Below are 17,418 nucleotides of genomic sequence, written 5' to 3'. Positions count from 1 at the left end.
GTGTAAAGAAAGAGAAGAATCGAGGGTAAAAGAAGATATCAATTTATTCATAAAATTTTCTATTGTATGTGATAGATTACCATGGTCCATGCATGCTGTCGGGTAAATGGCAAACTGATCACCTAGAAATGGTTGGTATATGGGTATCAAAGAAAGCAAGAGTCTTGCCATCATCGTCACATATCTATCAAAATTCATGTACAATGTCAAGCCTTTTAATTAAAACAAATATTGAAATTGTGCAAGAAAGTGAGTGATTAAAATATTAATTTAGCAAAAAAAGAAGGTCCCTTCTCTAATTAACTCATCTAGATTAGTTCAATCTAAGGTACCAAATTCTTGTGACTTTTAAATCATAATAGGTACCATGCATGTGTTGGATAAATGGCAAACTGATCAAGTGTGGTCTCCGAATTTATAATCCACCTACTGATCATGAACATGCGCCCCATAATTTATAAAGAAAAAGTGTAGGCAGGGACACACCAGAGGCCCCATAAGCACTGAATATTTAGAGTTCTATTGCTATTAATTCTTTAATACTTAAGAGATATAAAATCTTTCCCCCACAAATATGAAGGACCCTCTTATTTTTCACCCACTTTGTGCTCAAGGCCCATGTTCCCAGCACATGACTCTCATCATACAAATCTAAGTTATTGAGTCCTAAAACACAGAAAAATAAACCCATTGATATGAACTTTAGAAGTTTTGTACATGCATTGTGTATACGTTTTCTTTGAGCTCTGCACTTTTCTTGTTCATTGATGGCAACAAAGAAGAGCTGGTTCAGTGCATTTAAGAGATTTTTCATCTCGGAAACGTATTCGAGATTCGGAAAGGTAAGCAAATTTGCTTATATTTTGTTTAGAATTAATGTTGTTCGAAAATTATAAAACTTAATTTCGTCGAATGTTTATCAGAAGGATAAAAGTAAGAGATGGGCGTTCTTTGTTAAGAGGAAAAAACTAGTTTCAGCTCAAAGGGAAAGTACACCTGAGGAAGCAGAAGAGCAGAGCATTCATTATGATGTAAACACCAATGTTGCAGAAACTGATCATTCTATTAGCATCATTCAATCTGCTGATCAACAGGAGGATACTGACAAATCATCTGAAATCAACGTTAATGCGATCTCTTTTCAAGTTTCTAATCAGTATGACAGTAGAGTTCAAGATCTCGCTGCCACCAAGATTCAAGCTGTTTTCCGCGGTTACCTGGTAAGATCTATTTTTTGGAGAATGAATAACCTCGGTTTTAGTCACCCCTTGATATTGAGAAATAATGCGCTCTACACATGAGAGAAATGTTAAAGCTTAAATTTAAATAAATAATTACATTCTCGATTTTTGAGCTTAAACTTTTATACGAAGTGGTTTAAAAGTTAAAAAAATATTCTTATACTGGGCTATGCAGGCAAGGAAAGCACTACGAGCACTTAAAGGAGTAGTCAAACTTCAAGCTCTGATTCGAGGGTGGGGGGTGCGGCAGCAAGCTATTAACACCCTCAAGTGTCTGCAGACAATTGTAAATATCCAGTCAGAAGTTTGTGCAAAAAGGTGTGAAAGAGTTAAAGGCACCCAGCATTTTCAAGAATATAAGCCACAAGATTTGGGAGAAAAGGACATAAAAGTAAGCTTGAAAGCTACTTTTCTGATTTGGATAAAAAAATTGTTCAGTGAATTCAAGAAACAACATTTAACTATATGGTAATAGAATCCTATAAGTTAATCATTTGTCAAATGTGAATTTTTTTCACCTCAATATCAACTACATCCTTTGTTGCAGACTCGTTTCAAATTCTCAAGATTATATATAAGTCTTCCATCTTCTATAACATGTTTATTATTGGATTAGACGGGATTCGACAGGTCAGCTGACTAAATTTGTTGCATATCTGATATCTCTCTTCGTTAATCTTGTCCAGTCTCATCGAGTCCAGTTTACACAAAATGCTTCCAATGTATATATAGAATATAAAATGTAATTTTTAAGCATTTATCTCATTGTTTGTCCACATAATTACCTCATTTAACAAATTGTCTACAAAACTACAGATAGATTCAAATAGCCAGAAAAGGTGGGATGACAGTACATTAACAAAGGAAGAAGCAAAAGTCCAGATCTTAAGCAAGAAAGAGGCGGCCATTAAGAGAGAAAGGATAAAGGAATACTACTTGCACCATCGGGTTAGTTTCTTGAACGTAAAACATTTCTAACGATGAATTATTACCATAACAGGAAAAAAAATTATTTGCAGAGATCAGCAGAATCAGAACGGGACAAGGTATCTGGAAGACGAAGATACTGGTTAGAACAATGGGTAGATGCCCAACTGGCTAAAAGAGATGATCTCGTAAACTTGGACACGACTAATTCAAGAAACAACAGAGATGAACTTGGGAACAGACTTCTCAAATTAAGAAATATGCAAAAACAATATCAATCAGAACATCAGGATTCTATGCCAAGAAAGTCATTTTATCACAGAAAACAACGATCAGTTGGGGAAAGCATTGAGTTTCCAGGTTCTCCTGCCACTCCTACATACATGGCAGCCACTGAATCTGCCAAAGCAAAAGTCAGATCAATGAGCTCTCCAAGATTAAGACCAATAAATGTAGATGTTTGTTCTGAGATTAATTCTCCATATAAGCACAGGCTCTCTCCCATATCATCGATCAATAGTGAGCAGACAAGCAGAAGTTGGATTCGAAATGCTGTTGGTTCTTCAGAAAGATCTCCTCAGTTGAAAGGTGTAGCTGGTCCTGTAAAATCAAGCAGATCTATAATGGACCTCCACCTGGATTTTGAAGGATAGTTATCAAACTGCGATAAGCGTTGCACCAATAGATAATGCAGATTCTTGGGGGCAATAAATTGTAATGACTCATCTGGTTTTGAGTGTTTATTTATCTGATATTGTAAATCAAACTTTATGAAATCTATCAAATAACAAAACCTTGTGATCAACATATATAGAAAAGTAATCCTTTAAAGACGATACTTCTGAGGAAAGTCGAACTTTTTTGTATGTAGCTATTCCACTATTCTGTCCTTAAAGGCACTCATGAACTCAAATCTGTCCTTCAATTTCAATTGCCGGGAATAGATGTTTCAAAATCCTATAAAGAATGGGCACAGACCTCACTAAACCTTCCTTTAGTAATAAGATACACTCGACTATGTGTTATCTCAAAAAACGCGCTCTACGAACCTTATGGGAATCCCTGCAAAGCATGTAGGAATATGCAAAGGTAATAGAGGCATGGAAGGTTTGCGTAAAGTAAATGCAAACTGGTTCATCGTCCCAGCAGGCCACAAGCTGTCAATATGCACATAAAGCGTGACGGTTGCAACAGAATTAGTTACTAGTAAATTGAGCCGCCATCTGTCATTCTTCTAAGATGACCAGATTGCCTCAAGACTTGGAGGAAAATCTATAAATACCTCCTCATTTGAAGAGAAGCGAATGCAATTCAAATCTCCCTGTCAAATAGCTATTTCCCTTCTTACTCCAGTTTGGTCATCCAAACTAGTGAATTTATGAAGTGAAAATTATAGTTAGGTGAGTAGAATTTATTGATTAGATTTCAATTGTCAACTTACTGGCACCATTGGCAGGAAAACTTGAACAAAGTAGACCGTAAAATTTTATTATATCTGAAAAAGTTTAAAATTCTTGAGATCTAAATTTATGAGTCAGACTTTGGAAAATCCAAAAGAAAGTTATCACCAAAGGTCAAAATCAAACTATATAGTAGCGATGAGCCTTTGGATATTGATGCTAACCCGAAATGACAGCAGGAGTGGACACTGGCAAAATTGTAAACTAACATTTCTCCTGCTCAGCATTACAGCTTGAGGAAAAAAGCATCCATTGCTAAAAAAATACAGGAAATGGCTGAAAGTCTAAAGGTGTTATCCACGGAAAATGCGTATTTGCGAGTAAAAGTTGAGAATTTGAGAGAAAATTGGCAGAGTGATTCTGGTAGGAATGGAGAAAAGTATGCTTCTAGCTTCTTCTGCGAGAAAAGCAGCAGTTTGCAGGTTTCGAGAATTGATGATGATATGATAGAAACTAAGAGAAATGTGTGGTAATTGAATAAAGAAGAAAGTTTATGGATGAATTAAGTGATAGAAGATCGACTCAACATTATCATCAAGGAAATCAAAGAGCTAAAAATTATGATGAGACTTCTTATAGTACTCTTCCAATGAAGGAGTATGAAGATCATATGGATAGATCATATAAAATAGATGATGATGATGAGTGCATATCGTTTTCCAAGGAAATCAAGGAGGTGCTAATTCCAAACAACTTTATTTGTCCTATAGTAGAGAAGTATAATGGTAAAGAGATCATATACATCATCTATCTCAATATATACCATAGACGAAAGTGAAAAGGCAACCTCCACACTAAAGTTCCAAAGTTTCCACTTAATACTGGATGGACAGGCCTATGGCACAACAGCTGGGAACCGCAACTGAAGCAAGCATTCTTAGGAACACTAGCTAGAAACAGAATGGAGCTGATGGTTTTGTAAAGCAAAGAGGAAGAGAAAGACAAAATTTTCTGGGAAAAATATCAGTACATTAAGCCCCATGACCTGATGCCATTATATATATATTACAAAAGCTTACTACCTACTTCTAGTCAACAACTTCCTACCAACTACACCCTCGACCTGCTGATGATGGGTATGGCCTCCGTTTGTCCAATCGAGCTTTGGTTTGTGAGTAATTGCAGATTTTCAGATTCGGGTTCTAGGTTGAAGATGCGAAAATCAGTCGATTTTGAGCCTTTTTTGCTACCCAAGCTCTGATACCAGATGTTAGGATCTTCCTTAAGCTGCTCAAAGTGATTTCCAGGCTCAGTTAACCATTAAACATCGAATTCAACACCAAAACCGAAGTCACCAACTCGCCGGCGCCTCCTCTCCTATGGTTGCTTTCCTCTCTTGCTTTGTTGATTCAATCCACACACTTAGGATGGATACCACACAGGTAAGAGTCACAAAGGTTCAAGCAATTGTCATGGAGAAGAAATCACGAAGAAGATGAAGGCAGAAGAACATGGCAGTCTCTCTTGGAGCTCACGGGTTCATTGGACGGCTTCAACTAATGGACAGGTTTAACTAGGGAGAAAACACCAATATATATATAGCAAGTCAAGTGGCCAACATAAGGTAAGTAAGGATATGGTAAGTAGGCTCGACTAGGGTTAACTTCCAATGGAAAGAATCAACAAGTCACAAAGAGTATTAGCCGTCCAATAGGTAAAGCAACGTTTGGTCAGTTCATCCATTATTCGATGTTGAATTATCGTTCAGTCATTCATGTCGACTGATAAAATTGGTTCTCATCATCGCCCGGGAGGTCGTTTGACAACATAATGTCTAACAAATTGTATATCAATACAACTCCAAGATAATTAAGATGACAACTCTTTTGTCTCCACAAATCTTATATGTTAGCTTAACACGCATCTAGTCTTCTCGAGACATAAGAAAGATTAGTTGGTCAGTTCCTATGGGGTATTGCATTGACTCATACAATACTCCATCTCCATGGCTCCTGCTCTTCTTGTTTCTTTAATTAGTCCAGCTGTAACTTGTATCTTATATTAGTTGACACACATGCTGAGATAATTAGACATGCAATCCATAAAATTACAACAGACTCACAAGTCCAAAATAAATAAGAGCTCGTAGATCTATAAAACAACAAAATAAACTTAATCATTCAATATATCCACATGATCGAGTCTATAATCATCCACTAATAAAAAAAATTCATCATATAAATGCTTCCTATATAATATCTAATATTCTATGCATATATATTTCAAGTTTTTAGTAATTAAGATTATCTAAACTAATTGAGACAAAATGAATTAGAACAATTAAATAATTAATTAATCATATTAATCATTTATTTAATTGGAGGGTACATTTAATTAAAATCAAATTTTAATTAAATATCAAATTAGAGTCCAACTCTAATTTCAAAAATTAAAGCTATTGAATTTAATTAAAATTTTAATTAAATAGCAAAATTAGAGCTCAGCTCTAATTCCAAGATATTAGGGAGAACTTATTTAATTAAAATAAAATTTTAATTAAATATGAAATTAGCGTCTAGCTCCAATTCTGAAGTTTTAGGACGAGACAATTTACTTTAAATCAAAATCTAATTAAATGATAAATTAGAGTCCAACTCTTATTTAATTGAACTAACATTTTAATTTAGCATAAAACTGCTAAACAAAATAAAATTCAATTTACGGTCAAAGTTTACATTTAAGTTAAAATCTAATTTTAACGAAAATATAAAAACTCGTCAATTTTAAATAAAGTTTCAATTGTGTCAAGTTTGAATTTTAGGTCAAAATCATTTGAAAATCAAGTTTAAAACCATTTTAAAATTTTAAATTCAAAATTGTTTTCGAAAATTGCAAATTGACCCATGGTCTAAAACTACAAATAGAGCCTCCCACTTTCACAAATTGTGAAATAGTCCCTCTTTTAAAATTGCAATCTAACCCCCTAAATGATAATTGCAATTGAGGGCCTAAAATTTCAAAAATTACATATGAGGTCCTGTCTACAATTCAAAAATAGAAACACCTAAAACCATGAAGATTTGCGACGCTGCTTCTTCCATCTGAGCAGTGGCATAGCTGCCACATCTATCCCTACCGCTAGATGCGTAGTAATGTGTTAGGCAGCTCCCTACTGCAAGCACGTCAGTGCCGTGGCAACTTTAGCTACAGTGGCTAGTTCGATCCAGTTTTCAACCGAAAAATTATTTTCCTTTAAAAAACAGATTTTCGACAATGAAATTTAATTTTCTTAATTGCTCAATTCATGAAAAATAGTTTTATCATACAAAATAGTTTCTAACAAACACAAAGTAGGCTTTAATACCATTGTTGGAAATTTACTTAATCATGCACAGTGGAAAACAAAACAGACTTCAATTCCTACCAATAATCTTCTTTGTGTTTATCTAGAAATTGCGGTAGAATAATACTTTTGATAAATTCTGCAAACTCCTTTGTTGATCTCAGAACATGAGCAATCATGATCTATAATCCACAGCTATTCAATTATTCAACCTTCAATGAAAATTCACATAGGAAGCAAGAATAATAGAATTAAGGTTTCTCCTTTCTTGTGCTCGCAAGAATCTAAAATTATATTCTTTACTGATTTTTCAAAACCCTAGCAACCTATTAATATAAGTCCAAGTGGACTTGGCTCATCTCTTAAAGTTAACCTGATTCAATATTTAATTAATCCAATTAATTAAATTTAGTCTATGAATTAATTATTCCAATTAATTAATTCGAGCCTATTAATAGGCAACCCAATTAATTTTTCAACACTTGTCAATTAAATAATTTTAAAATCTCATTCTTCTAGTTCACATTTTGTGTGTTACCCATCATGTACCAAATCACGATGTCGGTCGACGTGAGTTATTATTTTGATATAATCAAAATTGATAAATTAAAATGTCCCTTTTTTAATTTATCACCAATTCACATCCGTCGTTCCATATTAACATCTAGTAATGTGTCTGGCTATGATATGTGATGAAAAATATTTCATGGTATGACAAAATCAAACTTATTCATTTACAGTCAAATTATAATCCTTTCGTCAATATGATCACATCAATTATGATATACGAATATGTATCAATCTCAATTATCAGTTATATATTTCATCTCACTATTAAGTCAATATATGTCAGAAAGCTCCTTTCGACTTATGATATACTTTGCCCAAGGATTTCATTATCAAATTAGCAGAGTGAAATGTAGATCATAATCTCTTACTATCTAAGAGCGATGAATCCTCTATTGATTATTCACAACCTTCATATGATTCTTAACATACCTAAATGATGCCGTATCAGTGACCATTGACAGGATAACATCTAACATCAGCAAAGTATAACAGTCCTCATATGAGGCACTATGATGATCTCAAGTCAAAGAACCAATTTCACTATCAAACGTTTGAGATTAACCATTGATACTTAGATAGTTATCTATATAGAATCTCCCCTGTGGGTCTCCAATGTTTTGTTTTATAACTAAATATCAAAGTGTTCATTTATGTGTCACTACACTTTAACTTGTGAAATTAGCTAATTACTTCACAAGAAATGTCAAGCGTGATGGTCTATCCATAATAACGATATCAGTATATTGCTATTACTTACGATCATAGTGATTTAAAATTCAATCATATGTAATTTGTATTTCACTATCACAATTCCTCGTGATTAATAAATTACCAAAACTTGAATCTAAGGATTCTATTATTTAATTTTTTAGAATATTAATTAAATTAAATAATAGATCTATCATAATTTAAATGCATCACTATATATTAAAAATATTTATGACCAAAATTGATTGGTCTTAGGGCATAACACTTACATATGACATGGTGATTATAGGTGTTTGCAAGCAAGAACTTTGTAAGTTAAAAAAATGAGTTATCTATGGAGTTTGCACTAAAGGATTTGAGTATTACAAAACAAATCCTTGGGATGAGAATTGTTAGAGACAATGATTTCTTGAAAGTATCATATGAAGAGCATATGAATAAGGTGCTAAGTAGGTTTAGTATAAATGATACAAAATAGTTAGTACTCCTTTGTCTAGTCACTTTAGGCTATCAAATGAGTAACCATTTTTGTAGAGCACAAGCGTGCCTACATGGCCAAGGTACCTTATGCCCATGCTATTGACAGTCTTATGTATGCCATGGTGTGTACAAGATTAGATGTAGCCATGCAGTGGGAGTTGTGAATAGATATATGAGCATTCCAGTTAAACATCAATGAGAAGCAATAAAGTGGATTCTCAAATACTTGAAAGATACTCTAAGTTCAGCCTTGTGTTTCAAAAAATCAAGTTTGGGATAACAGGGCTATGCAGATGGTAACATAGCAGGAGATATAGATGACAGAAGAGCATTATTGGATATATATACACTTTGGGAGGTATACCAGTTAGTTGGGTATCCAAATTGCAGAAGATAGTTGATCTTTCTACTATTGAGACTAAGTTATTGTAACTGAGGATACCAACGACACGATATTGTTGTAGTTTTTTTTGGAGGAATTGGATCATAAGTATGAGAAGAGTGTGTTGCAAGTTATAGGTATAGCTTTATTCACTTAGAAAAGAATCCTTTTTATCATGCAAGGACAAAGCATATACAAGTTTGTAATAATTTCAGCACATTGACTTTCGATGAGGGAATCTTAACACTTGATAAGATTCAAGGTAGTCACAACCCAGTTCACATGTTGATGAACACTATTTTGACTGAAAAACTGAAGTTATGTGCAACTTTAGTGAGACTTCTATTTTAAGGAATGGGTTGTTGCTATCGAAGAGTTATTGATGGCAAATTAGTCTCCAAGTGGAAAATAGTTAAGTTATAAAGCCTAATTATTGCCACTTTATGAGGGTCGGGAGGGAGCAGAGCCTTCTAAACAAAAATTTTAGTTAATGACTATTTAGAAATTTGTATTCATAGAAAATTCAATAAAGGAATAGGATTCATTATAGAATTCGATTTTCCCCTAATTTATCTCATAAACACGGAGCAGCCATTATGTTTTATATATTATCATCAAATATAGAGAAAGAGAGGTCAAAGGAAATATGATTGATATTTTCTCTTGTAAATCTTTTTTCATCATAGTGAATTACTACAACAATGGGAGATGACTGATAAGTATATTTTATATACTTATTTTATCCTAAAAAATATAGATATTTAATAGTTATTTTGGCCAATTATAATCTAATTTATTGTATATTTTCTTTATTAGGTGAAACTCATTGAATGAAAGTGGAATTGAAAGAAAGACGTGAAAATTAGCGAAAATGAAAAGATCTAAAGTTTAAGAACTAAATTGTTGATACTTAAAAGCTTTTTCAGACTTCGCGATGAAGATTTGAGAATGGTAAGGGTCCATTGGATGCAATTAGAATTCAAAAAGGTTTAAAAAATCAATTTTAAACACTTGTTTAAGATTTTTAGCCGAATTGAGAATCATTTTTGACCTATTAAACATTCGAATTGGAAAACAACTATTTCAAGTAAAAATTGTAGTCCTTTAAATTATCTCTACAACTCAATTTTAATCATCTCAATTGGGTATCAGGAGTGAAATTTATGATAAAAATACTAAAGGACGTGTAGTGTTGAATTTTTCCCGAGAGGCGGTGGTGCCCAAGCGCTGCAAATCTACCAAAAGGGCCAAAATTTTAACTAAAAGGTACCATCCCTTGGGTGCCGAGGTGCTGCCCATGATGCCTTCACAATGTTGTGGAGCCTAGGCACCGCTTGCTATCATCTGAGGTGCGAATTTTTGGCCCGTTAATAGCCTAGGAAGATTCTAAACTCGGAAAAATATTGGAGAAAATATAAATACAAGAGGAAAGAGACTTGAAAGAGGTTCCACATATTAAGAAACAAGCGACACAACTCGACAATTAGGAGAGCAAATCAAAGGAGGAAAAAATCAACAAATCAAGGTTTTGAAGATTGACTGGGGCAAGAAGATCATCTTGGAGCAAGATTCACCCAATTATCGTCATCTTTACTCCAAATTTAGTGGTGTACTCAATGAATATTTTTTTGTTTTTCGTTCCATATTATGAGTAGCTAACATCCTTTATTCGGGTAAATAATTAATCTATTTGAATCCCTTTTATTTCTTTTGTTCAAGAATTTAGGTCATTCAAAGCAACTGTGTTGATTTTATACACGATTTTAAAGCTTTAATTACTTTGAAAAATAATTCAAAGATATCGGGAATCTATTATGAAATGAGATGCGAGTTTTAGATTTAGACTACATAGTATAATTAAGTAATATAAAACGTAAATATACTTTTGCTAATTATTGGGGTAATGGATTCTTAACTCATAATTGCATTTAACTAAACCTAATTCATATAGAAATATGGAATTGAATTAGTTAAATAGATTCAATGAGAACTCAAAAGGGGTAAATTAAATATGAGAGGAGAATTTGATCGAACACTAAATTAGATTAATGAATCATGATTTAAGAATTAAAGGTAATCAATTGATGAAAATGTGAGCCCTAATATGCATTCTATATTTGAAACCATAATTCAAATTTTGTTCTATTTAGATACATTCTAGTTATTAATAATATTTAGATCCAACAATAAAAAAATATTTATTTTCATTTGTCAAATAGAAGTTAGAAATAAAAATTAAAGTATTACAGTCCTCATGGAATGATAATTTGGATTGAAAGGTTTATTATATTACTTATTACGATATCGTATACTGCTGATAGAAAAAATGCAAAAAAGATGTAATTTCACATTGGGGGCGAACCTTTATAATTACATGTTCTTGATTGCTTATTTTCTTTCTATAAATTGATTTATCTTGGTAGGATAGAATTAGAGTTATAATTCTCAACACTTACGTTCTCAAAAAATATATTGTAACTACCTAAATATATTCGTGTCCACTCATAGACATATGAGCTGATTTCCTATTTTGTTAGTGCTATTTGTCACTAAAAATAGCAATTTCTAGTCTGTAGAGTGCTTATTCTTCATTCAAGTACTGAAATGCTTGGTGAAGAAGGAAGGCTAGCTTAAAAGAAGCCATAAAAACTATGTCTCAACTTAGGAACCAGTTAAATTTATTTAATACTAAAATCTAAACAATGACTAATAATGAAAATTCTTGTGGAGCAGCAGCTTCACATCTGATGCTTTGCGCTTAATCTCAAATATAAAGAAAATCCTAGCATGTGCTTCATTTTTGGAGTGAAATGTAGGATTGGCAAAAGGAAAAGTTGACGCATTGTTATCACCATCTGGTTTACTTTAGTGGTAATGACTAGCTTTTAGGACTAACTGGATGGTAAAGCTAGCTTATTGCACTCGCTTTAAGGTTTAACCAATATTCAGGTTTAGCTTGTTTAGAAGGCAGCAGGTAAGAACAATGCTTTAGGCCATTTCAATTGGGGCAATTGCACACTACGTGGCTAAGTGAGCAACCCTTTTTTACTTTTTAAAACTACAATTAACAGGATTCGCATCAATGAATACAATGAGGACATGCAAGAGACATACTAAAAAGAGCCAATGACCAATCACTATTGCTTCTCATTAGTTTGCAGGTGTTTTCTAGAAGATGTAATGGTACATTAAATGCAAGAAGAGTAAAAACCAATAAGTGTATTTTATACTCTTATTTCGGCTTCAAAACATGGTCTTATATTGATGAATTATGGTGAATCAGTAGCTTAATCCTATGTGACTTATGTTTTACAGGAAAATATTAATGAATAAGGTGGATTGAAGTAAAGAAGCGAAAAAAGGACCAAAACAAAGGAAAAATAAAGTTTGAGGATCAATGTACAAATAGCTAAAAGATTATCCGAAAGAAGAAAAGAAGTTGCAAAGGAATAGAAGATTGATTGAGCAAATGAATAAATTATTGGAAGAAGAAAAAATGGAAAAAGAGATGAAGAAATGAGATGATGGAATTTAGGGATCAAAATGCAACAATTGGAAGATACTTAACTCTATGCACCCACATAAGAGGAAAGCCCAAGTGCCTGCTTGAAGGCATGCAGGGAATTCATAGGGGAATCACTAAAGAAGTAAGCGCCCTCTTAGACCAAAAAATGCGAAAGAAACCCGATTTCCTTATTTTAAGTAACCACTTATGGAGGCAATCTTGTAACATATTTGTACAACATAGAACACATCCTGAAGGGATACCACACATTATTTGACATTCAAGAGCATTGAAGGAGGCAAGAAAATCAAGATCTTATCAAGAACTTCCAAGATTTATTCAAGACTTAATGTAGGTGATGTCGACTCTTATATACTTCTTGTTTTCTTCTTATTAGCATGCTAGGCTAGATTTTATTATTCCTAGGAGAACGATGAACCATGTAATTTGATATTTTAATTCTTAGTTTTGCAGTTTTGACATCAAAGAGCGTTTTTTATTACTAGACAATTTCTTGAATCTATCTTCTTTACAATGATAGTACATGGTAATTGTATGCACAATTGATTTGTTTTGCCTTTGAAAGAAGAAAAATAAATTCGACATAATAACTATTGTCATATGGTCAAATAAGGTATAGAAATATACAGCTATGATCTATGTGGATCTTTAAAAATATACAACTATTCTCTATGTGGATCTTTAAGTGTTTATAAAAATTCAATGCATTCTTGCCATCATAGAAATAAAGTTGGGTCATGCATGAGAATAGATTCGACACTTAACCGAAAAAGGTTGTCGAATAGGATAGGAACATTGATTTTTCATAATTAGATTCGTGTTGTCAAATTGTAGAACTAAGATAAAAATGCGAAAAAAAATAATTACATTCGGGTCCTAGTACATTTTTCTTTCATATAAATTCATAAACTTGCATTTAGACATAATTTGGTATTCATTCCATTAACTTAGACATTAATCACAATTTCGCTATTTTAGATCAATTTAGAAAATCTTTAAAATCACAATCTTTCTACTTGATTCGATTAAGGCCACGTTACTTAGAATCAAAACTATTCAATCTCTTTGGGTACTGTAATCAGACTCAATCCATTTAATACTTGTTAATGAACCATAAACTCGTGATAAATTGCACACACATAATTTCGCGAACATGTTTTTTGGGCCATTGTTGACAGAATGGACATCAGTTTCATGGACTGCCTACTAAGATCCTACATATGCTTGTATCATGATTCTTGGATATGTGCCAACATTTTAGATATTAGAGGATCACGAATTGATGCTACTGGACTCTGGTTGCTTCCACATACTCTACAAGGTCGAGCACTTGAATAACTAGGCCAGCATCAACACTTGGAATGATTTAGCTTAAAAATTATGTACCAGGTTCTTTTCACCAACAAAAGTGGTATAGCTAAGGCACAATATGTCTATATTCCATCAGGATGTGTAAGAAGCTTTTGATGAAGATTGGAATAGGTTAAAGAACATGTAAAAAAAGTGTCCTCAACGCGGCTTCGATATGAGAAACCGGATACAATACTTCTTTACATGACTACTTTAAAATTTCAAAAATGTGGTAGATTCTTTATCTAATGACTTCATATCCACTAAAACAGTACCAGATGCCTTGGAGTTGTTTGAAAAAATGGATATTACTTTAGCCATTTGGTCTTTTGAGAGAACAATCCGAAAGGAATACACGAGGTTGACACCTATGCGGCTCTCTCTACAAATATTGATTTTTTATTTCATAAGATGGAGAACATGATACAGTTAGCTAAAACTATACAAGCCAAAAGGAACTTGTTGTGAAGAATGTATGGCAGACCATAATACAGCTGAGTACCCAATTCTTGCACAAGGAATGAAACAAGCGGACTACGCACAATGGGGTCAATGCCAACAGAACAATTAGTATGGCGACACCTACAATACTAGTATGAGAAAGCATCCAAATCTCTCTTGGGCTAGGAATTAGAATTATAATCAAAATAAAAATAAACCTCAGGGCCAGTGTGAACAATAGCAAAAGAAAAATTAGTTATAGCAAATGTTTATTAGATTTATGGAGAAGATTGAATAGCCATCTAGAATTAAAGTGCTTTGATTAGGAACTTGGAGACTCAAATAGGGCAATTGGAAATTTTGATGACTGACAGCGCACTAGGTGATTTGTCGAGCAATATAGAAGTAAATTTGAGTAACGTGCCAAAGCTATCATTATAGGAGTGGGGTGCAATTATACGTAATACATGTTAAGAGGCTAACTGTAAATGACATAGTACCTTCTTTAGAGGAAGAACATGCGGAACAGACTAAACAAGAAATAAAAACACCTACCAAGGAGAGTTTAGATACACTACGGACTAAGGCAACCACCCCAATCAATCCTTACAAGCCTCTTATTCCATTTTCTTAAAGATTGAAAAAGCACAAGTTGAATCAACAGTACATGAAATTCCTAGAGGTCTTCAAGAAGATTAATATCAGCATTCCGTTTATCGATATACTTACTCAAATGCCTAGCAATGCCAAATTTTTGAAGGATATCCTATCCAGCAAACGTAAGCTAGAGGAACACGAAACGGCTATGTTGACTGAGTGCTATAATATAAAAAAAGCTATCCCAGAGTTAAAAAATCAGGGAGTTTTACTATACATTGCACTAAATGAGACTGTTATTTTCATAAAGCTTTATGTGATCTTGGTACCAGTATTAATTTGATGTCACTTTCTGTTTTTAGGAAACTTGGATTGGAAGAGGCAAAATGAAATAACTAGCTGACGGATCCATCATTCGTCCCAGAGCGATCATTTAAGATGTTTTAATCAAAGTAGTTAAATTCATCTTCCCAACCAATTTTCTCATCTTTGACATAGAAGAAGATAAAGATATATCACTAATATTAGGCAGACCATTCCTAGCTATTGGGAGAGTGTTTATTGATGTTTAGAAGGGTCGGCTAATTCTAGGGCTTGGGAAAAATCATATTTCATTCAATGTGTTCAAAGAGATGAATTTCTTTACTGAGTCAGATAGTTGCTTCTGGATAGATGTAATTGATAAGGGAATTAATAGCACCTTTGAATTACAAAAAAACATTGACGTATGGGAAGCATAATTCTCAATCCATTGACTCCAATTCTAGTCAGATTGAGGCATGTACAAGGCTTACGGAGACAAATCCGCCTTATGCAAGAAAAAAGAATTTTGTGGAGTTGGGAACCAGTAGTTACAAAGCCACTACCTCCATTTCAGTAGCTTCTAAGTTAGAGCTCAATTAACTACCACCGCATCTCCATTATGCTTATTTAGGAGAGTCATCTATACTACCAGTTATCATTTCGAACTCAGTTAGCAAGGTGGAGGAGGAAAGGCTACTTCGAGTACTCAGAGACATTAAGACAACTATTGGGTGATATATTGCTGACAAAAAAGGAGATTGACCCTTCTATTTGCATACACAAGATTCTTATAGTGGAGAATTTTAAATCCAGTATGGATGGGCAGTGAAGGCTAAATTTGAATATGAAAGAGGTAGTTATAGCAAAAGTGTTTAAACTTTTGGATGCAAGACTTATCTACCCGATCTCATCACAGTGCATGAATTAGCCCAGTTCAATGTGTGCCTAAAGAAGGGGTATTACAATGGTTCAGAATGAGAATAAGGAATTGATTCATACTAGAACAATTATTAGATGGAGAGTTTGCATTGACTACTACAAACTAAAACAACCACTAGGAAGGACCACATTCTCCTTTCATTTATTGACTAGATTCTAGAGAGACTAGCAGGGCATTCTCACTACTTTATTCTCGATGGGTACTTTAGGTACAATCATATTCTAATAGTTCCTAAAGATCAAGAGAAGACTACTTTCACTTGCTTTTATGGTACCTTTGCTTACCATAGGATGCCATTTGGTTTACATAATATCTTTCCATATTTCAGCGTTGCATGATGGCCATCTTCTCTAAATGATAGAAAAATTTATATAAGTCTTCATGGATGATTTCTTGATATTTAGATTCTTATCTGATGAGTGTTTGGAGCACTTGAACTTAAGTATTGCAATGATAAAGGGGAATGAATTTGGTTTTGAATTGAGAAAAATGTCACTTCATGGTTTAAGAGGGCATAGTATTGGGACCTCACATTTCAACAAATGGAATTAAGGTGGACAAGGCACAAATTTAGGTTATTAAGAAATTGCCTTTGCCTACTTCAGTTATGGGTGTTCGAAGCCCTCTTGAGCTTGTCAGGTTTTATAGACGATTCATAAAGGAATTTTTGAAGATCACAAAGCCTTTATGTAATTTACTGTTCAAGGACGCTGCTTTTGATTTCTCTGAACAGTGTTTGATATCCTTTAGCACTCTGGAGAAGAAACTTATCTCAGTACCCATTATTATTGCACCGAATTGAGCTTGCCTTTTGAGTTGATGTGTGATGCAAGTGACTATGCAATGAGAGCTATTTTGGGACGATGAAAGGTAAAATTTTCTGTCATATATTATGCAAGAAAGACCTTGAATGATGCACAACTCAACTACTTCACTACTAAGAGAGCTTCTAACTATGGTCTATGCCTTTGGTATATTTCGATCTTATCGTATGGGATCAAAGGTCATAGTTTACACAAATCATGCAGTGTTAAAATATTTGATGACAAAGAAGGATGCCAATCTGAGACCGATTTGTTGGTTTTTTTTACTGTAAGATTTGATTTAGAGTCCAAAGTAAGAAACGAAGTGAAAATATTGTATCTGACAACTTATCTCGACTTCAGCTTAAGGAGTGAAAAGAGTCAGTTGAAATCAAAGAGATCATCCC

General features: G+C 33.6%; 1 protein-coding gene across 1 annotated transcript; it reads left to right on the top strand.

Moving 5' to 3' along the window:
- The first annotated feature begins 545 nt into the window (after positions 1–545).
- On the top strand, positions 546–3,002 carry LOC111386282 (protein IQ-DOMAIN 14). Its single transcript, XM_023010748.1, has 5 exons — positions 546–842; positions 924–1,220; positions 1,417–1,632; positions 2,058–2,189; positions 2,261–3,002. Exons 1-5 carry the CDS (start codon positions 768–770, stop codon positions 2,819–2,821), a joined length of 1,281 nt encoding a protein of 426 aa, XP_022866516.1. The 5' UTR covers positions 546–767; the 3' UTR covers positions 2,822–3,002.
- Positions 3,003–17,418: the final 14,416 nt, after the last annotated feature.

Source organism: Olea europaea, chromosome 3, assembly GCF_002742605.1.
Source record: "Olea europaea var. sylvestris chromosome 3, O_europaea_v1, whole genome shotgun sequence".
NCBI classification, from domain to species: Eukaryota; Viridiplantae; Streptophyta; class Magnoliopsida; order Lamiales; family Oleaceae; genus Olea; species Olea europaea.
The sequence above is the reverse complement of the archived record's forward strand: the minus strand, read 5'-3'. Positions and strand labels throughout refer to the sequence as shown.